General features: G+C 45.6%; 1 protein-coding gene across 7 annotated transcripts in view; it reads left to right on the forward strand.

The window, feature by feature from the left end:
• Nucleotides 1-23,064, forward strand: part of SYT6 (synaptotagmin 6) — a 110,252-nt gene that overhangs the window by 75,969 nt on the left and 11,219 nt on the right. For all 7 annotated transcript variants that reach the window (XM_074936021.1, XM_074936015.1, XM_074936018.1 and 4 more), the window contains exon 4: nucleotides 20,877-20,997. In XM_074936021.1, coding sequence (XP_074792122.1) covers nucleotides 20,877-20,997 — 121 coding nt within the window. The remainder of the gene's footprint in view (nucleotides 1-20,876; nucleotides 20,998-23,064) is intronic.

The raw sequence follows: 23,064 nt of genomic DNA on the forward strand, positions 1-23,064 counted from the left end.
GACATTCGTTTTAATCTCACCCTACTTGAATACATCATTTCATAGCCTCTCTGTGGAAAAAAATAAAAAAACTCCGCCCCACAGATTTACTGTTGTGATGAAGAGCCATAGAGCATACGGTGTAGCCACCTGTGTCTCCTCGCCTCATTAAAAAGAAAAAGGAAACAAAAAAGGAGTAGATTATTAGATGAAACTCTTAGTGACCTTGGGAACATTAAAGTAGAGGATGGCTCTTTCCAAGAACTAATGATTAATACAGCTGTAACACCGATTAGCGTAGCTAATGGAATTAAGAGCCAAGCCATTACATTGCAGAGTGAGAGAGTAAAGCTGCTAGCAGGACAGCCTAACTCTTCACTGAATGTAGATGATATCGCACAGGATAACTGGAATAGAAACTAGCAACATTTCTGCAAGTGTCTAAGCACTTAGGCAGCATTGTTCATTCATATTCTACTCTCTGAGCTCAGCGACCTCACTCAGAAGCAGCTATTATTTTCAAGCTATCTGCCTGCCTCATCTCTCTGGCTGGGAGTAGTTGGACTTCAGTCAAGACCCTGAAGCCACAGAGATTCTAAAAGCTGCAGATGATATGCAGAAAACTCTGATGCTTTAAAAAGGCCCCTTGTTAATATTCTGGGAAGCTAGAAATTCAACTCACAATGGACTTGTCAGTAGGTGCTAAGGATAGGGCAATATAATAGGTGAAAACACAGTCACTGGGTTGTATCTCATTACTGAAAGTTGACAATGAGATTGGGACTAAGATGTTTTTGTCATGCCATTAGACGAAACTGTGATTGTCATTTTGAAGGGAACGGTCTTTAGGAGAGTTGAGACGACAGAGATCCTGGAGGGAGCTCTGAATGGACTGGTATATCAAACTCTTTTACAAGCAACTTGCATCTTCTGTGACAATGTGTCTTTAGATTCTTACAAGTCTAGTCATACAGCCCCTCTATCCAGAAAGCATTTAGCTGTCAGTGCTTCTTTCATATGCTTCGTGTTTGAAAAGATTTGGGATTTATTTGCTAGACAAGAGAAGTCTAGTGTCTAGAACCAATACTTTAATACATCACTCATTAGTATTCTGCACATCTAAGTGGAATAAATATCTAATCTTTTGCCAGAGAAAGAGTGGAAAATCATTTGGCATAAATCACATGCATCAACAAGACCTAGTCCACTAACACATGGGCATTTTACCTTTCCCCAATGCATATAGTTCTCTTGCGAGTTCTGTCACTTGGATACTAACAGCTGCAATTTCAAGAGATAATTGTATCACAATGGAAGGAACCAAATACCCTTTCTGCAATGATAAATGGATTGTATGCCCTATGCATAAAATAAGCAAACTTGTAACCCTGCTTTGTATATGTTTGGGGATTTTTCTGCTTAGTTCAGAGGATAACGTTTTTCCACAGTCTGAGCAATACCAATCTGTTTATAAACTCAGTTTGGCTTCACTTTTTTTTTTAAATTCCCATGAGCAAGACAGTGATACACACCAGACTATGCTATTAGAAGGTGTGACAGGGCAGGCTGGGCCTGCAAAGGGTGTTAAGAGCTGTGTGTAAAGAGCTGTACACAAGAATCCATTTGCGGTGCACAACAACATGTGTTGTTGGTCCTAGAAACCCCAGGAACTATGCTACGTGTTCCTGAGCACCAGCTACTGGCCGTGTATCTGTTAACTAGCTATTTACATATATAGCCATCCTAGAGTGACCAGACATCCCAAGATTAGGGGCTTTGTCTTATATAGGACCCTATTATCCCCCCCCTCCCAATTTTTCACACTTGCTGTCTGGTCACCCTAAGTGTTCCACTCATTTATAGAGCACTCACAACAAGGGGTTAAAACCCCAGTGCAGCCTGCAGGTGGATCAGGTGACTGGGTCATTTGACAGCAGCCTGAAGGCAGAGCTACTATAAAAGGCAGCCTTTTCCTCAGCAGTAGAGATTTGGGGGGTGGCTCTCTGGTAGTGAGGACTGTGTTCAGTTTAGGGAGAGTCAAGCAATGTCAGGAATGGGGGGCGAGGAGCCTGTGACTGCAACTCAGTGCAGTAAAGGGGGTTATTTGTGCAGGGAGAGGAAGAGTTTGTGCCTGGCATGGCCAAGCAAACTGATTACATTAGTCTTGTGTTATGCCCTAATTAAGAGGGAGGAATGTGATTAGGCTGCATGCAGGTCAGCAGAGAGTCAGAGGAAAAGTGGAGGCCTGGCTGGCCCGATGCTGGGATGGAGCAGACTGGCCCTCTGACGGTAGGTTACTACTACAGCTTTCGGCTCTCCATCTACTCCATTCCTGAGTCTCACTTCCACCACTCTGGCAGTGCAACGGGGCTGTGATATATATAGAGAGAGAGAGTTCACTTAGATTTTCTTAACTTCACTTGATTATGTGCTATGGAGCTGTAACATTCCTATTCATTATAATGCTTGGGGTTATGCCTCTGAATGTTTTCTCCTTTGCTAACCTTTCTCTGGTCCCCTTTAGTCTTGACCAATGACTGTGAAATGTCAACAACTGTAATGGCAGTCACTGCATACCACCATCTGGGGTGTCTCCTTTGCCTTCTCTTTCCAGAGCACTTGGTCACCATTTAAGCCTCTTCTGTTGGCTGGAGTGCCCTGTTTCTAGGACTCTTCTTATATAGACGGTAAAGTAGGCAATAGAGCTGGAGAAGGAATTATGGACTAGCCCCAGAGGCACCTGAGCATTTTGTTTTACAATTACAACACACACTGATCTGGCAAGGCAGGAGGATGCACAATGTGTGTTTCGCGGGTACCCTGGAATGTTGGTGTAGAATACCAAGGAAGGAAGTAGTAAGATGACACAATAATTAGTTGTGATTCTTCTCTCTGTTTGCCAAGTACCAAGAGGCCAGTGAGCCATTAATCCAGTCCTGACAGAGCTGAAGCAGATTACTGGGTGGCAAAGGGAAGCAGGGAGAGAAAAAGGCTGTAATTTATCAAAACACCAACCACTTCCTCCAGGAACTAGCGGTTTGGTTTCCTTGGAGCTGGGGTGGCAGAGGCACTCCAGAGTTTGCTTCAGCCGTTAAGTAGCTTTCACTAGTGATGTGATGCAAAAATGTAGCTACTAATTGCACAGTTAACTACTGGTCCCAGTACAGCTAGTTACTTTCTTCTTCTCCTTCGCTTACCTCAGTCAAACTCCTCTCTGGCCCCATTTACTCCAGAATGGGTGTGTCGGGTCAATGTACATGGTCATACATGTTCCGGTTCCGTGACTAGTTCAGCATTTTCATGCTGTGTAATTGTGCTCATGCTACTAGCATTTCTATACTTAAAACTTCTACTGAAAATGGGTCTGGTCTGAGAGATCCTGAGATGCTAATGAATCTGTGCTTGCTGAGCTTATAAAAGTGGGGGCTGGGCGAAGGTAATTCACATCATAAAGATCCAGAGAGAGACGTTCCCTGGCTTGGGGCTTTTGCATGCAGCAGGACAGCACGTAATCCCTTTGCATACATACTAAGTTCCTAAGGCAAAGATGAGAACACTCCAGGACACAGCCAGTATGCTTTTGTTGATAGGATAACGGTGTGTGTACGTGGGGAATAAGCATGAATAACTGTCCCCAGTGTCATGTGGACAGGCTCATATCTGTGACTTGCACCACACTGCTATTCCAACCTTTTTTCGTTATATTAGCAGTTGCACAATTTGGTCCCCTCCTAGCCAGCATGCACACAAAATTGAAAACAATGCAGCATGCTTCCACAGTGATTCTTGTTTTGCCTGCGTCTTGAAGTGTTCTATTAAACTGCTGCTGTGCCACCCCAGAAGTGTCTGCATTTTGTTAGGTATGGGATATATCAACCACTATCTCACAAAGATTGTGAGGCTCTGTTAATATTTATGTAGCACTTTATTTTTGCAAAGGATAAAAAGCAGAGTGTGGACTGTTAGATGAAGGGCATGGCTTTTCCATTCAGACATTCACGAGATCTGTAGGGGGAAGTGCCTTTGAGAGCATGCCCAATTGCACTGGGGATGGGATAGGGAACAGATGCAGACCTCTAGGATTACATTTGAATCTGGTCTGGGGGGCCTGTAACTGTCTGACCACTCTTTAGTGGCCTCACTTTAGATTTTACTAAACATCACAAACCCACAAGCACAGCTGGCACTAATGGCCTCCTTACTGGTAACCTCAGAGGAGAGACTAAAAATTGAATGTACTATGGCAACTTAAGTCTCCTTTCTGTCACCAGTTCAGGGTAACAGCCCCTGTATTCTCGCCTCCATGGCTCACTGCAGGAGTTCTCAGGCAGTCTCAGATCTCCAACCATCACCTGTCTGGGCACTGGGCAGGGACACCTGCCCCTCTCTCTTCTGATTGAGGGGCTGTAAGGCTGCACAGCTTCCTGCCTTACACTGTGATAGCCCTAGCAAGCCAGTCTGCCTAAAGGCCAACACCTGAGCTCTGCTTATGTCTATGTGCTATGAACTGCATATTGCCAGCAGTTACAAGTCCCCACACAGCAACTTCTAACAAGAACATTTTTTTTCTTAAGGGAGAAGCATTACAGCGAACACACACACAACCACTATTCTCATGCTAACAGCATACGCATGGTCCCCCCTGAGTCATGTGGAACCCTAGTAGGTCAAAGCCCTTCATCCAGGGTGGAGGCCCCACAAAAGGCACTGTCCATTTAGTTGGATTAAAAAGGAGACCCTGAATCCATTTAAATGCTACGTATTTATGTCAGAAGGCCTTCCTTTGTTTCCAATGTCTGGAAACCCATTTGAACCAGAACGTGCAAACCTCCCTGGTGATGGCTCTTCTCTGGAGGCTCTTACAATGTGAGATTCAGATTAATCCCCTCTTCCTCTCCTGCCCCCACTTTAGTTCCTGAGGGGAGTTGTGGTAGCCTTCTCCCGTGAAGCAGACACAATCACATGTACAGTGATAGATACTCAATACAGTGTCTCCCCAAAGACACGCAATATCTACCATGCTTTCACTGTCCGAGGTGGGCATCCCAGGCCAAAGCACTTTCTGGGGACTGGGGAAAACGTGTGCTGCTGTTGCCTGTAATATCTCTAGCTGGATAAAGGACTTCAGAGATTTCAAGGCCAAAAGGGATCATTGTGATCATCTAGTCTGATCACCTGTGTAATGCAGGCCAGAGATCTGCTCCGAAATCATTTTTGGAGCAGATCTTTTGACAGGAGTTCTCACAACAAAATTTTTGGTGGCCTCAGAGTGCAGCTACCAACTCCTACTGATGGCTGCTCTTACACTTTGTTCTAAAATAATTAACTTTAGGAAAAACAAATGAATACGTACCTAGACACGTCCAAATCATTGTAATGTATTTATTGCTAGCTAGTAAATCTGCAGGTGTGAAAAGCGATATTAACTAATACACAAGTATCACTTTTCACAGCAGACTTACTCAGCCCTGCCAAGCCTGGGGAAAAATTAAGTCCTGGATGGATAGGCACCAGGGGCAATGAGGGGCAGGGGCGGCAATGGGGAGCCAGAGCTGGAGCGGGGAGCCAGAGCTGGAGCCTGCAGCCAGGGGATGGTGCCAGAGTCTGAAGGCCCAGGGACCGAGCATGAAGCCTGAAGCCTCGTGGCCAGAGCCTGCCGCCCCAGGGCTGTAAGCCTGAGCCTCACCACCCCCAGGAATGTGGGGAACTCACTGGCTGACTGCTCCTCCAGCATTATGCCCCAGGTGTGTCAGACAGGGCCCAATCCCTGCTGGCAGCCCCAGCAACCAACAGCAAGGTGGCACATTCAGGAGCGACAGGGAGGGGGAAGGGCAGCTGCTTTGTCTCCCAATCACTGTCCATGAGACTGTGACCGCAAGAAAAGGTCCTGGTGGCTGCATTTGAAAAACGCTATTTTAGAATACCTAGCTGTTACCTAGTGCTTTTCATCTCCAAGTGCTTTACAGAGGTGGTCAGTGTCGTTATCCCTAGTGTACAGATGGGGAAACTGAGGGACAGAGCGGGGACGTGACTTGCTCAGTGGCCAGTGCCAGGTGCCCCAGAGGGAATGAACGGAACAGGTAATCATCAACTGATCCATCCCCTGTTGCTCATTCCCAGCTTCTGGCAAACAGAGGCTAGGGACACCATTCCTGCTCATCCTGGCTAATAGTTATTGATGGATCTATCCTCCATGAATTATCTAGTTATTTTTTTAGCCCTGTTATGGTCTTGGCCTTCACAACATCCTCTGGCAAGGAGTTCCACAGGTTGACTGTGCGTTGTGTGAAGAAATACTTCCTTTTCTTTGTTTTAAACCTGCTGCCTATTAATTTCATTTGGTGACCCCTAGTTCTTGTGTTATGAGAAGTAGTAAACAACACTTCCTTATCTACTTTCTCTACAGTCATGATTTTATAGACCTCAATCATATCTCCCCTTAGCCGTCTCTTTTCCAAGCTGAAAAGTCCCCATTCTATTAATCTCTCCTCATATGGAAGCTGTTCCATACCCCTAATAATTTTTGTTGCCCTTTTCTGAATCTATTCTAATTCCAATATATTCTTTTTGAGATGGGGTGACCACATCTGCACGCAGTATCCAAGATGTGGGAGTACCATGGACTTGTATAGAGGCAACATATTTTCTGGCTTCTTATCTGTCCCTTTCTAAATGATTCCCAACATTCTGTTTACTTTTTGCAAATTTTGCCACCTCACTGTTTACCCCTTTTTCCAGATCATTTATGAATATGTTGACTAGGAGTGGTCCCAGAACAGCCCTCTGGGGAACACCACTGTTCACCTCTCTCCATTCTGAAAACTGAAAAATAGAGTTGCCAATTGTAGTTGGACGTATTCCTGGAGGTTTCATCACATGACATAATCTTTAATTCCAGGAGACTCCAGGACGACCCTGGAGGGTTGACAACCCTAATTCCAAATCTTTCAGTTGGTTTGACTGTTTTAAATACTTAGGAGCGGTTTCTAGACTTTGCTCTTTGTCTCCTCCCAAGGAGGAAGCATTTTACAGGAAGGGAAAGTCCTTCCTGCAGGCAAGGTACATTGCATCGAGTATTATTGCTTGTTTGGCATCTGCAGGTGAGACCAAAGAAAACCAGTTGGAAGGCTAATATTCAGGTAGGTCCAAAGAAAGCTGGATTAAAGTTTCTGGGGTTTTAGGTTAGATTTCAATTCCACAGCATAAGGAGGACTGAGTGGTTTATTGAATGTCTGCCAGCATGCACGGTGGCAACCCAGGAGCTTGACAGTCTCAGCGTTTTGAAACATGAACGTTTGTATCCTTCCCAACTGGCCTCAGGTCAGGAATCTCTGTGACATTAAAGAGCCAAAACACAGTATAACAATATGGGTTGAGCCAAAGTCAGTCTGTATTTCCTTTCTGTCGCATCGTAGGCGCGTTGTCCTGTGCAGGCAAATGGCAGACTATGGCATGGGACCTAGTCCAGCACGCATCAGGCCTACAAGATAACACACCTCACCAGTGCCTATAGCATGATAGAGGGCAGTTGGTAGGAACAATACATGCAGGTGAGCTACAGCATCAAGGGTGACTGTACAGAGAGCAGAGGAGGAAAATCCAGAGCGGAGAAGTCCAGACTAATGAAGTGAAAATCGGTAACAAAATACTCCTAACCCATTTTCTGCCACAGTCTTTTGGCAAAGCGTTTTTTTTTTTCTTTTTTTCCCAGTTGGGTTTGCCATAACAATACCTAGCTCTCAGAGTGCTTTTCATCAGTAGATCTTAGAGCAATCATAATCATGAACGTATTTATCCTCACAAAACCCATGCCATAAATGTGACCCACTAAGAAACCCCCCAACAAGGTTTTGTAGTTAATTGAATATTTGGTTTGGTTGGGGTCTGAAACACTGGGCGGGCGGGGACTTGTTTCAAAGTGAACATGTTTCAAATTTTTCAATGAACAGAAATGTTGAAAAAAAGTTTCATCATTTGGATGGAAACATTTTGGTTGACATTTTCATATATTTGTTTTATTTATTTCCAAAACAGTTTGCTGAAATAGACCCAAATTCACAGATGGTTTTGGTCGACCTGAAGCTGTTTGTTTGTTTGTTTGTTTTTTATTGAAAGTTTTGCCCAGCTGCACCCTCCAAAGGCATCTCTTGCCTGAGGGAAGGCTGGGTTTTGCTCTGGCTATGCCAATGGAGTGGAACAATTAGAAAGGAGCTCTGCCTTGTTTATCACATTAGACAGCCAGAAATCCAAAACTTCTGGGATGCAATCAGCTCCCTAAGTTGACGTGCTCACATTCTGTATCGTCTTTTCCTGTCTCTGCTCTATATTCCTGGAGCAGAGGAAACAAATGTCACATGCTTGGCAAGGGAAGATATAGTAGTAGCTGGCGTAGCTTGAATGTACAGCATATAATTTTCCTAATGGTCTTCATTGGGCATTACATGTCCTTTCCTCTGCTGTTGCTTATACAGAAATGAAATGACAAGTGTATTGGTTGTAACAATGAGAAGTAAGTGTTGCACTGTGCAGGGCTTGCATATTCCTTGGGAGGCAGAGAACGGTTAACCTGAGCTGTAGGATAGGAGTCAGGCTACTTTCTAGGTCTGTTCCAAATATTCAGCTTTTAAGAGAAAGGGGAAATACATGGCTGGGGCACATTCCATTATGCCAGGCATAATAATATTGTGCTATTCACTGCAAAATTATGGGGGGGAGAATAGGCTAGCTTAGTGAAACTCCTCGGTGTATCAGTTTTATAATTCAAGAGGGACAGACCAAATTCTGTCAGGATAATGATCAACTAATTTCTCCTCCAATGTTATCTTTTCTTCCAGAATAAAACACATTTAACAGACACCAGTTAGAGCAGTGTCACTCACTTCAGACCTTGATCCTGGAACAAAAATATTTGAGTTTAGAAATTAGCTTTATTACAAAATAGGTTGGTGGGTTTATTTGTTCCAGGCAAATGGCTGGGTGGATGCAGATCATTAGAATGCCAGGCTGTCAGGTCGCAGGGTTTGTCTGACTCCTACACGTACTGCAGACTCTTGAGTACTTTCTAAATCAAGGCAAAATCCTTTGCTTGGAGCTTTTGCCTGGAGTTTTGCCACCCCCATCATCACCCTGAAACCAAATTGTTGTGAAAGAGACTTCCAGGATAACATCCATTCTGAATTCAGCTCTTCATCCTGTTAATGAATTAATTTACATTCAACAGCAAGCGGCTTCTGAGCGGTCTGGGCCCATGTCACAGATTGCAGTGCTTCCCCACCCTGCAGTGGGCTTGCATTGGAGTGAATCCTGCCCATCCGGCTATTGGGGGGTGGGGTGGGGAGGGAGGGGATTGTGTGCCTTCTCTCCATTCGACTGGGTTCTTCTCATTGTCTGTTCCGAGCCCTCACTCAAAGGGGCCAATGTGATACCGAGTGTGACCACTTGCATAACACAGGCCAGAAGACATCCCTGATGGGAGCAGATCTGTTAGAAAACCATCCCACCTTGGTATAAAGACTTCCAGTGATACTGAATCCACCACAACCCTTGGTAAGCTGTTCCAATGGTTAATTACCCTCACTGGTAAACGTTTGCGCCATATTTCCAGTCTGAATTTGTTTAGCTTCAACCTTCATCCACTGGATCTTGTGATACCTTCATCTGCTATATTAAAGAACCCTCTATTTTCAAATGTCTGCTATCCATGTAGATACCTGTAGACAGTGTTCCAGTCACCCTTAACCTGAGCTCCTTTCACAATCAGGCATGCTTTCCAACCCTACTCTAGTCTTGTAGACTCTCTTGAACTCTCTGCAGTTTTTCAACATCTGTCTTGAATTGTGGCTATCACAGCTGAACACTGCATTCCAGTAGTGATTGCACCAGTGCCAAATACAGAGAGAATATAGCCTCCCTTTTCCTACTCAGTATTCCCCTATTTATACATCCAAGGATCACCTTAGACCTTTTGGCCACAGTATTGCACTAGAAGCTCATGTTCAGCTGATTATCCACCATGAGCCCAAGTCTCTTTCAGAGTCCCTGCTTCCCAGGGTAGAGTCATCCATCCTGTAAGTATGGTCTACATTCTTTGTTGTGCGTGGTATGGTTTTACATTTAGCCATATTGAAATGCATATTATTTGCTTTTGGTCAGTTTTCCAAGCAATGTAGATCACACTGTATCAGTGACTTCACCTTTTTATTTCCAACATCCTCAGTCTTTGCCATCTGCAAACATTCAGAGAATTTTTTTTGTTCCACGTCGTTGTTAATGTTAAATAGTGTAGGGCCAAGATTCAATCCCTGAGGGACCCTGCTAAAACACACCTGTGTAATAATGATTCCCCATAGGTCTCAAAATGTATTTGTATATCTGTTCAGTTTTTAATCCATTTAATGTGTCCCATGTTGATTTTGTATTCTAGTTTCTTACTCAAAATGTCTTAGCTGGAGTGGCATCTGGACCTATTTCTTCTCTTCTGTTAGACTGACTCAAGCCCCATTCCAGTAGCTAGTTCTGTCTTCTGGGAAGGTCTGGTGTCGTGTTATATAAGGTCGATTTCTGGTGATGAATCTACAGTATGATACAACATAAAAGCAAGGAGGCTACATGAGGAAAATTACTGGTATTATCAGTCTGGCTTATGGCCTTGAAATCCATAAAATAGAGAGCTAAGGGCTGAAGTGCTTCATGTTTGAGTTCCTGTTTGCCAGGTTACCCCGTGTCCACTCTTTAAATACCCTCCCACACATGTACATGGGAGGATTTGGGGAAGAGATGGGGCTCTTGTCTCTGCATTCCCTGCCTTTGGGAATTAAACATAGAATGGCTATACTGGGTCAGACCAAAGATTCATCCAGCCCAGTATCCTGTCTACCGACAGTGGCCAATGCCAGGTGCCCCAGAGGGAGTGAACCTAACAGGTAATGATCAAATGAAAGAAGCTCCTTCATCCTATTATCATTTATTTTTGAAATAAAAAACCAAGCCCCCCAGAGTGGTATCTTCTCTAAGGCAGCTCCAGCTGGACCTGCTTAGGCTCCTTACAGTGCAACAAGCTACTGGAAACTTGATGGTCCATTGTGATCTTCGGGGGCATAATTAAAATGAAAATGGATAAAAATGGGCCCCAGGACAGTCACTTGGAGGGTGGATGAAGTTCTGTTGGTGCCTGGTAACATCTACGCATGTTCTCTGCCACAAGTGATTGAACACGGGGAATGGCCTTTCCATCTTCCAGAGGTGGGGCTATCCCCACACGGACCTGTTTGCCACACAGAGCAACAGAAGGTGCCAGCTGTTCTGCTCTCTTCAGAACCGCAGACACCTTTCACCTCCCAAGTACGGGTCACCTGTTCTGTGTTCCTGCCCTTCCCTCTCGTACACAAGGTGGTCCTCAGGGTCCGGCAGGACAGGGCTTCAGTGATCCTCATCCGCAAGGCTACGCTGGTGCACTGGTTCACCACGTTGCTGAACCTATCAGTGGACATTGCAACCTGCCCATTGCAACCTGCCCTCTATCCTACCTGTCCTGGAAGGTGGCTTTTCTGGTGGCCATAACCTCAGCCAGAAGGGTCTCTGAACTCAGAGCGCTGACTTCCAAGCTCCCCCTACACTGTTTTTTATAAACACAAGGTGCAGCTATGCCCTCACCCAGCATTCCTACCCAAGGTAGTCTCACACCTTCATGTAAACCAGGACATGCTTTCTACCGGTATTCTTTCCTAAAGCTCATGCCAGCAACAGAGAGAGTGCTCCATTCTGTGGAGGTCCAGTGTGCCCTAGCCTTCTACATTGAACCCACAAAGCCATTTCATAAGTCACCACAGCTCTTTATTGCAATCGCTGAAAGGATGAAAGGGCTTCTCATCCCAGCACATTTCATCATGGATCACATCCTGCGTCAGAGCAAGCTATGACTTAGCTAAGATTCCAGCCCCGGCATTGACGTCGCACTCCACAAGAACGCAGGCTTCTTCCGCTGCATTCCTCGCACAAGTCCCTATTCAGGACATATGCAAGGCAGCAACATAGTCTTCCATCCACACCTTCACCTAGCACTATGCCATCACCAAACAGGCGAGGGACGATGCGACCTTCAGCAAGGCAGTCCTGCAATCAGCAACTCTGTGAACTCCGACCCCTCCTTGATGGAAACTGCTTGGGAGTCACCTATTGGAATGGACATGAGCAAGCACTCGAAGCAAAAAATGGTTACTTACCATCTCGTAACTGTTGTTCTTCAAGATGTGTTGCTCATGTCAATTCCCAATCCTGCCCGCCTCCCCTCTATTGGAGTATTCCGGCAAGAAGGAGCTGAGCAGTCCTATATACGCTGCCATGAAGGCGCCACTCTAGGGGGCTCCACAGCCGACCCGACGGTAGGGTAAAACCTTCTGATGATTGTGCATGTGGTGCGTGCACACCTATTGGAATGGACGTGAGCAACACATCTCGAAAAACAACAGTTACGAGATGGTAAGTAACCATATTTTTCTTACAGGGAAAGTGAGAGGCAGGGATGGGCCTTTCTACAATGAAGGAGATGATTTTCAGCATCCTAAGGAATGTGTGTATGTATGGAAACAGAAATAATTTCTCTTTGGTTTTGTTTTGCTTCTTCAGAAATAAGACCCAATAGTTCTTTTCAAGGCCCCCCCAGGGTGTCAGGTCTCATTGAACAGGTATCGATAGGGGTAGTGAACCATTGAGGCCAGCATCCTAGCACAGAATTCTGAGTGAACAAGAAACTCATGCTTTCACAATTTGCAATTCAATCTGACACGAGCAATTTGTCTCATTTAGACTCTTACCACAAACAGTGCCAGCTTCTCCAGTGATATGAAAGGTCTTAATGTGAAAGCGCACGTTAATGTGTCCGATTTTGTCTGAAAAAGCACAGTATTAAGTCTATTTTAATTGCAACTTGCTATTAGCACATTGAATTAGGTAGGTTAAAGTGAATTGCTCTGGTTAATGTGAGCTATCCAAGTGAGGCTGCGTAAATGCTATCTTACCAACAACTCATTCTACATGATTGAGAAGAGAGGTGGCCGGTTACCTTCTAGCTAGATGTGGAAAATCTCATCTCTTCCTTATGAAGATCCAAATCAGAACATGGAGAAAGATGGTCTTCCAGAAACTGCAAGAAGAAGAGAAGCTGGTTGTGCGGGGCAGCTTTCTCCAGGGTGAAATGTATGCTGGCATTGAGGGACAGCCAAATGCTGACTGACCACCTAAGAAGCAGAGTGGAAGCCTGGTGCTGGCCCTTGGCACGGGGTGTATTTTGCCATCCATGAGGATCGGGGGTTCGGTGCAATCTCAAATGCTAAATCAAAGCGACTCTTCCAAGGAAGGCCTTTAGGTGTTCAGAAAAGCGCTTCTCTCATTCTTTTCATCCTTCGCATGCTGTTCTGGGCCTGCAGTCACCCCACTGGAAGAAGGAAATGGGCTGTGTTTTGGGTGTCTTAACAGCAGCCATATACTGGACAGTTTGTGTTCTCTGAAGCAAACCCTGTAAACTAGGAATTTGTGTGCCAGCAAATGCCAGAAATAAAGAGCCTTTCATCTTCATGTCTCTTCCAGAAAATATCCTGTCTTGCATCAGGTGTTTCTATGAGTACTGCACAGAAACAATGTAACTGAGGTGGTAAATAAACATTCCATAGGCGTTACTAACCCTAAACATTCACATAAATCAGTGAAATCCTGTTGCTCACAGAATGTAGTGTGAGCTGCGCAGCATGCAGTGCTGTTGAGAAGGGAAATCTGCAGTAGTTTATAGGCTGTTTTTAGAATCCAAGCATGGAGTAGCCAATGTCCCTTGGCTTTGGTGTAATTCCTAATAACCCCCTCCTGTGACTGCTGCCCACAAATGCACTTTTCTGTTCTCCCAGCAAGCCCCTCCAAACTGCTCAACTGAGAGGCTGAAGGTTGGGCAAATATTGTCAAAAGAAAGTAATTTTTCCTGAATGAACTGAAAGGTGTTTGCCTGCGTCCTGTGCTCCCTTCACAGCTAAGGGCTGCTCATGATACCCAGGGCTGAAGGTAGATCCCCGAAATCAATAATTCATCTTGTGGAATCAGGGGCTACACAGTAGAAGTCCTGCATGTGCTCAAAGAGAACAGGACAGCTGCAGAGTGTCTCAGAAATCTCTACCTGCTTCAACTCCGTCAAACTGAGGTGAAAGCATCACTTTGGCTGGGTCTGTTCACTCCCTTTGTGTCTGGAGGAGTCATAGCCCTGTCTTTGGCCAGGGCTGGCTCCAGGCACCAGGTTTCCAAGAAGCAGGTTGGGGCGGCATTCAGAATGGGGCGGCAGTCCATGTCCCGTAGCGGCAATTCCATGGCAGCTCCGCTGCTCTTCTGGGTGCGGTGGCAATTCGGCGGCGACTGCTTGGGGCGGCAAAATTGGTAGAGCCGCCCCTGTCTTTGGCATCAAAGTCCGTTTTATTATAGTCTCACATAAGACACCTCTGTGCCCACGCTTGCTGTTCTCTCATACCATACCACTGCTCTTCAGAGTGAAAAACACACTCTCTTCTTCAGCTCAGATACACACAGTGGAGGGATGCCGCAAACACAGCAACCACCCCAGAGTGTGCAGCATCCCATCACGCTTTGGAAACCCACAGGTGTTTGTGCAGAGTTCCCTCTGCACCCTGCTAGTCCAGGTGGGCTTGGAGCCTCTCAGCAGGGAGACACCCATTAAATGGGATCACTACATCTCAGAACAAACCCCAGTTCTGCATTGGCACAGCTCGAGCTGGCATTCCCATCAGAGCTTCCCTGTCCATGCCAAGAATTTGAGTCGTGGTCTTTCCCACAGAAATATCCTCAGATGCTCTCTAGCTGGCTGCTGCTTGTATTCAGACACACAAGTTTCTCCATCACTCGAACAAATATCAGTGATTTTTAGAAGCAATGGACATTCATGTTTCTTTCCTGCTGCCTGCATTCAGAAGAGGGAAAAACTCAGGCCATGGCTTTCCCTTGTATGTGGTTGGTAGGGACATGAGGATTTAAGTTAGTGAAGTCTTAAGATGCATCCATCCATCCAAAGGAAGAGGAATAGACACGGGTTCTGGAAGCCAAACCTCAAAGTTTGGCATAATCAGTACTTAGACTCTTGTCAGTCTGTACCCTGGGGATATGCCAGCTATTTGGAGCCATGCTTTATTACTCAGGGATGTACCTCCTATGTGGTGGACACTTTCCAAACACTCCAGACATGGTCCCTGCTTCAAGGAGCTCATGGTCTAGGGGAAGGTCAGCCTGAGGAAAAGCTTTCCAGGTTCATTGGCCCAGAGCAGCATCCCAAAAGCCAATGGAAACACTCAAAACAGCTTTCAGAGTAGCAGCCGTGTTAGTCTCTAAGGTGCCACAAGTACTCCTTTTCTTTTTGCGAATACAGACTAACAAATTTATTTGAGCATAAGCTTTCGTGAGCTACAGCTCACTTCATCAGATGTGGCCACTGAATGCATCCGATGAAGTGAGCTGTAGCTCACGAAAGCTTATACTCAAATAAATTTGTTTGTCTCTAAGGTGCCCCAAGTACTCCTTTTCTTTTTACTCAAAACAGCAATTTCCTTTACAGAGCACCCCTCACTCCAGGGTTTCCCAGCACTTTGCAGGCAATAACTTATTAAGCCTCACAGCATTCCTGGGAGATGGGGCCCCATTGTACTAATGGGGAAAAAGATGTGCTCGCTGTCTCAGAATTACATCTAGGAATTACCAATATGTGAAGCTGGCTGTTGGGTCCACACCCGCTTTTAAACTAGCATCTGCAGATTTGGTGATTTACTTATACTATGTTGTTTTATGGTCCGGATACGGAATTGCAGCCTCTGCTGCCTCTGAATGCCAGGCTCCAAGTCTTGAGGATACTGGTGTCATAGGAGGCAATGGCTCTGGTATGTGCTCTTCTGCCTTGTCTAGCTCTGCCTGCTCAAGTCTCTTCTCAAAAGAAGCCTTGTTTGGGTGGGGTTACAAATGAGTCTGATTTCAGAGTAGCAGCCGTGTTAGTCTGTATTCGCAAAAAGAAAAGGAGTACTTGTGGCACCTTAGAGACTAACCTATTTATCTGAGCATAAGCTTTCGTGAGCTACAGCTCACTTCATCGGATGCATTATGCTCAAATAAATTGGTTAGTCTCTAAGGTGCCACAAGTACTCCCTTTTTCTTTTTTCAAATGAGTCTGAGCATCTGACAAACACATCCCAGTAGCTCTGTTTGTAGCCAGCTTCCCCACTGCTGATGTTTAGGCCACCTGCCCCTATGTATCAAGCTATCCACAAACCCAGCAACGCTAAGGAAAGAATGCATGCTTGTGGCGGAGCAAGCCGGGCTGGAAAGAACAACATTTTGGAGGTCTGCATCAGCTCCCTGAGTCTCTTAATTTGCAAAGCATCTCCTCAGTTGTGAGTTTAGTATGCTCCAGTTTCACACATTACTGTACAATAAGGATGTAGTGGATCCAGAGTCTCTGATTCTCTGTAGCACCCAACACTTGTTGTTGCTGAAACTCTGTTTCAGCCACCAAAATCCTCTTTGTATAATATTGCCTTCCTCTCCCGGCATGGATTGTCAGCAGGGCTGGAAACTAGGAACTTCAGAGCTGCACCAGACTTCTTACTGCTTCAGCTAGAGAAACAGCTCCATTCAGAATCCAAGGCCAGCATTGACCATCTGTCTGACCCCCTGTATCACACAAGCCAGAGACCTTCCCCCACAATCCTTCTTAAAGCAGAGCTCTGAGAAAAACACCCACTCTGGATTTTAAAACTGCCTGTGATGGAGAATCCACCACAACCCTTGGTAAATTGTTCCAAGGGTAATTACCCGCACTATGAGAAACATACACCTTATTTCCAGTCTGAATCTCTGGGAGATTGAAGAGCCTATTAAATATTTGTTCCCCATACGACCTTAATCAAGGCAGCCATTAACCTCCTCTTTTTGTTAGGCTCCAGGAGCTCAATCTATTTAACTTAACGCTATAAGGCGTGTTTAAGTGGTAGTGGTAACCTGTTGCCCTCTAGTGGCCCAGCAGTAGAGCACTGGCAGAATGGCAACATCTCCTCCTCTTGTGGCCTAGCCACTAGAGGAGGAGATGTTGCCGTTCTGCCAGTGCTCTACTGCTGCTCCCAAGATAACTGAACTCTTTTCAACTCTACCAACAAGTCAGTGCTGCTCCTGAAAGGAGCCAAGACAGCAGGCTTCCTTCTGCCTCTGTCCTGAGCCAGCTCCCCGCATCATCATTACTAAGGAGCAAGAGCCTTTGAAAAGCTATTTACAATCTGGAAGTTCCAAACACGATGCTCTTCGGAAATTAAATCAGAAGCAGTAGGCTGTTCAAGTGCATGCTCCTCATTACCAACATATGGGCCCCCCCCCCCCGCCAATACCCATTGCCATGCTGTCTGCAGTTGCCAGAGCGACTACTCTCCAGTCACAAAGCCTCTCTAGTTGGGATAAAAAAGAGACCAAAACATATGGTGCCCCTTTACAAAAGAGCAGATAGACAAGGTGAGCCGACTGGCAGATTTACTGCCTGGCAATTTCCACAGCAGAGGAAGGTTAGGTTGGAATTTTAAAGGCAAAGTGGAGGAAAGCTAAATACTCTGAGAGATGAGGGCTTGTCAGCCTCTTTGCTCAGTGTTTTTTTTTTTTTTAGTCCCAGTTCCTTGTATTTGCTGAGAAACCTCATTTATCCCATCCATACTTAAAGCAACTAATGAGCTCTGTGTGCTGTGCAGGTGAGGGTTAGCTAGAAGTAGCCTTTTGACCTGTTCACTTCTGGTTTCATGAGCATACAGTTAGCAAGATTTGGGTGGCTAGGTGTTAGACCTAGGGAATGAGCAGAGTCCAGTAAATGAAAGAGACGCTAGGGAAGATCTATGATTGAATTATGATTGTCACATAGGCAGCCCTTCCCTGAGGCCCTTAGAAGCACTATCTGCAAATGGCTAGGCTTTCCACTAGCAGCCATGAATAATGCAGCATGATTGCAAGAGTTGATTAGAATGAACTATTCTGGTAAAACCCCCTTCTGGGAATTGGGCTCCATTGTAGAAATACTGTGTATTAGGCAGACTAATACGCTCATTGAGATCAAACCCAAGCAAAGTGTAATACTGTGATGTGCAGCTGATGTCACCTTGATGAGCAAGGTGGAGTAGTGGTGTTCTGTGGGAACCACCATCACACTGATACAGGGGCAGTTCCCTGCTCTGTGAGGAACAATGTCCCAGCTAATAGCAAGTTTGCACATGACACCCCAAAGAAATTCTCCAAATGATACAGTGCTAGGGCAAGATGATATCCCAGGCCAGTGAAACCGAATTAGGAAGGCAAATGAAAATCGCCTTGTGTCCCATCCAGAGGGTGCAGGAATTGTGTGGTATGTAACGCATGTTTGTAATGGCCTGCAGTCTGGTTTGGATGCTTCATGCTTTCCAGGCTGTCTGCAGTGCAGCGTCACATCAGTTAATGAGATTGACAAATAGCATAATGTGCCGCAGTCCTGCCCAGGATAAGCAGTGTCAAGGGTCGCTGTCATGGTGACGGGCATCTCCCCATCTGTGTGGTCAGGGCACGGATAAGGCATCAGAAGACCTGGGTTCTGTTCCCAGCTCTGCCACTGAGCTGCTGGGTGAGCTTGGGCAAATCACTTTCTCTTCCTGGGCCTCAGTTTCCCCTCCCATCCAGTGTCCGTCTTATTTGTTAAGACTGAAAGTGCTGTCTCTGACTAGATGTACGGGCAGTGCCCAGCACATTTTGTTCAATATCTTCATAAATGATCTGGAGGATGGTGTGGATTGCACTCTTAGCAAATTTGCGGATGATACTAAACTGGGAGGAGTGGTAGATACGTTGGAGGGCAGAGATAGGATACAGAGGGCCCTAGACAAATTGGAGGATTGGGCCAAAAGAAACCTGATGAGGTTCAATAAGGATAAGTGCAGGGTCCTGCACTTAGGACGGAAGAACCCAATGCACAGCTACAGACTAGGGACCGAATGGCTAGGCAGCAGTTCTGCGGAAAAGGACCTAGGGGTTACAGTGGACGAGAAGCTGGATATGAGTCAGCAGTGTGCCCTTGTTGCCAAGAAGGCCAATGGCATTTTGGGATGTATAAGTAGGGGCATAGCGAGCAGATCGAGGGACGTGATCGTTCCCCTCTATTCGACGTTGGTGAGGCCTCATCTGGAGTACTGTGTCCAGTTTTGGGCCCCACACTACAAGAAGGATGTGGATAAATTGGAGAGAGTCCAGCGAAGGGCAACAAAAATGATTAGGGGTCTGGAACACATGACTTATGAGGAGAGGCTGAGGGAACTGGGATTGTTTAGTCTGCAGAAGAGAAGAATGAGGGGGGATTTGATAGCTGCTTTCAACTACCTGAGAGGTGGTTCCAAAGAGGATGGTTCTAGACTATTCTCAGTGGTAGAAGATGACAGGACAAGGAGTAATGGTCTCAAGTTGCAGTGGGGGAGGTTTAGGTTGGATATTAGGAAAAACTTTTTCACTAGGAGGGTGGTGAAACACTGGAATGCGTTACCTAGGGAGGTGGTAGAATCTCCTTCCTTGGAAGTTTTTAAGGTCAGGCTTGACAAAGCCCTGGCTGGGATGATTTAATTGGGGATTGGTCCTGCTTTGAGCAGGGGGTTGGACTAGATGACCTCCTCAGGTCCCTTCCAACCCTGATATTCTATGATTCTAATGGGGCCCTCATCTTGGCTAGGCTCTCCAGGCGCCGCTGTAATGCAGTGTACAAATACGGATAGGGTCAGAGGCTGCAGCCTAGGGTCACAGGAAGCACCTCAGCTCAGAATACAGTTTTTTAGCCAACTGAAGCTGTGCTTGGCCTGGCCTGAGATTTTTATAATGGCTGTCCCTTGATGTTGGGTGCTCAGCATGGGGTTTTGTACAGCGACTGGAGTCAGAAGAGATATAGCATCTGTTTTTTAAAATGGGATTTTGGAGCCGCTGACTTAAATACAATCCAATTTGCAAGGATTCATGAAGAACAGTGACGGCTGAGCTGATAGTGTTACCTCTGCACCTTCCCCGCCCCTCCAAACGTGGGAGTCCTGGGGGTCCTGGCTCATTACACTCCATAAATGATTTAATTAGTTGGCAGGACAGATGTGGAAGGATGAGTCTGAAGAAAGGGAGGGGTCCCATTGCCACCTAGAGGAATTCTAGTGAACCTCATTCAAATGGCTGTGGAAAAGCAACATCCGGGCAGGTATTTACCACAATAAGATGAGTTGACTCGAGACACTAAAAATAAAACCAGTGTACAGGTCTGAGCAGTGGTTGTAGGGGGGTGGGGGAGAATGTTGACCCCTTTGTGTCAGTTAGTAAAACAGAATGAGGGAGGCAAACTGACTCAGATGAAGAAAAGCCTTTGCCCAGGATTCAGACTAACTCCCCAAGTCTCTGCCCACTATCCAAAGAGGCCTGTCTACTGAAGCATTGTTGGACATTATGGTATCTGCCCTGCCTCTCACACATTGGTGAGATAGAGAAACTTGGGATATGTTGCAATTTCAGCAGGAAGCCGACTGGTTTCTTTTTCACAAGAAACCTGGGTTGACCAGAGAATATTTGCAAAATTAGGATTTTTAAACAATGCTGACTTCCCCAACAGATATTAACTCGGGAGAACAGGAAGCTTTTTAGTCCATGGTATCTAATTCAGGTGCACTGCTAGCATTCAAAATGCATTCCCCAGAAGTGGGTTTCTGGGGTGAGAGAGAAGTGAAGCAGTTCTGCAGAGTGAAAAAGGAAAGATGGGTAAAAGAGTCAAAAAATGCAAAGGACTGACCTTGGTGCATGGCTGGTTCTTACATACTTCTAATGCTCTGTCCCCTCTTTTATTAAAGGAAAGCGTGGACCTGGGAGAGATCATGTTTTCCCTTTGTTATTTGCCAACTGCAGGTCGCCTCACCTTAACAGTCATTAAATGCAGGAATCTTAAAGCTATGGATATTACCGGCTACTCAGGTATGTGTTCATTTGCTCAAAGAGTTAGTGTCATTCCCTTTTACTTAACCCACCTGGCAGCTTGCTGGCTTTGATGCTGTGTTTGTGTTGTTTCTGAGGTGCCCTGATAAAGGGTGTGGGGTGTTTGTGTGTGCACACAGATATGGAGCTGTACTCACAAAGCTTTAAAAATAAAACTAACTTGGAAAGCCAGTCCCAGGAGAATGAGAGGGGTGCTCGACCCTCCCAGGAGCCACGCGCCACTCGGCCCAGGGAAGTGGGGACAGTTATGGTTCCTCGTTCTCTGCTGGGCATGTCGTGCTGCATCACCAGTTACAACAGTGCGGTACTGGTGGATTGGAGCTCGGATATGTCCCTCCACTTCTCTCTGCACTCCCGGGGCCTGGGGAATGATGCAGGCACTGGCTCCAGCTGCTTTTTGCTAGCAAGGACATTCCCCTCCACCTAGGGAAATTTCTGCTAGCCACTTGCTGCCAGAATCTAGACTATTCGCCTGAATAATCTGACCCATGATGAGCAAACGTGTGTGACCGGGAATTCCACTCCACACACTGCCCTAGCACTCCAGTGTGAGAAAGTTTAATCAACTAGCAAGGTTTTGTGCGTTCATAGTTCCAAAAACCAAAATCTTGCCTGGGAACTCACCATGCACAAACACTAGTGTTTAACATGAAAGCCAGCCAAGTTTCTTACCTGGAGGTCTAATGGAAGTACTTGAATTCTTCTGACAAACCTTTTAATAAACAGGTTTCAGAGTAACAGCTGTGTTAGTCTGTATTCGCAAAAAGAAAAGGAGTACTTGTGGCACCTTAGAGACTAACCAATTTATTTGAGCATAACGAAAGCTTGTGCTCAAATAAATTGGTTAGTCTCTAAGGTGCCACAAGTACTCCTTTTCTTTTAATAAACAGTAACACTAACTGAAGAGATCTCTGAGCACACTCAGCTCTGCTCAAATGGAACTTGCTGCAGTGTGAAATGTCTGAGAATCCCAGTTTCAGATGGAAGGCAGCTTAGTAGCTCTGCAATAACATGCTGTTTGTTTACTGGAACTTCAAAATGCATTGAGATTTCCCCAGCAGTCTACCCAGCAACCAAGCTGTGCTCGTAACTTAGAGGCACTCTGCCAAAACCAGCCACTGGTGAAGCAAGTGACGGCTGCCCTACCTCCTCTTCTTCCCCCTGCCCTTTCGCACCAAGAAAAAGGGCTGTTAAATGCCACTTCTTGCTATCAGGCCCCTGATGTGACAGCCATTTATTTCCTCGCCACTTAAACAATAAACTTGTATGTGCAAGTTATGGAAACTTTCCTAGAGAATGGTCCTAGAAATAGGATATTTTTGGCTAAGATACAAAGGCATTTTGCTGTATCTAATTAGACTGTATCCTGAGTACCTGCTGTGTGTGTGTCTGTCTGTCTCTCTCTCTCACACACCCCACACACACACACACAGAGCGCTATGGCAGCAAAAGATCTCTGTAAATTAAGTTCCACTTCATATTTTGATCTTCAAGGTGGCTGTGTTACATTTTTACTCTGTTCTACAAATGTTTGAAGTTGTTGTTTTTGCTTCAGGAAATGTTTTGGGGTTGCTGTATTGTCAGATGCATTTGCAGATTCAGTTCAGCTCCATTGTGCTAGGAGCCGTACAAACTGGTAGGAAGACCAGGTGGTTTCCCCAAAGAGCTGACAATGTAAAATGACAAAAACTAAACAGGGATTGAAAGCAGTGGGATGAAGGTGAAAACTGGCACACTGCTGGCTTGTTCTGTGGAACATTCCCTCCACTTGGAAATACAGTGAGGATTCTATGGTAGGCACATGGCACCTTCCTGAGGTAACTTAGACACTGATGTATTAAGGCAATGTCAGGATGAAACCTAATGGGGGAAAAAGTACAATGAAAGATTCTCCTTAAGAGACTGACAGTTACTCTGAATTGATACAGACGGCAGCTGAACTGTCTCATCGTTGCAGAGAAATGAGTCATTGCTGCTACATATCCTGTGTAACTCATTGGCAAAATGTATGTTGGGTCCCATTCTATTAGTGGGTCCACTACAGGA

This window comes from Natator depressus, chromosome 21 (assembly GCF_965152275.1).
Source record: "Natator depressus isolate rNatDep1 chromosome 21, rNatDep2.hap1, whole genome shotgun sequence".
NCBI classification, from domain to species: domain Eukaryota; kingdom Metazoa; phylum Chordata; order Testudines; family Cheloniidae; genus Natator; species Natator depressus.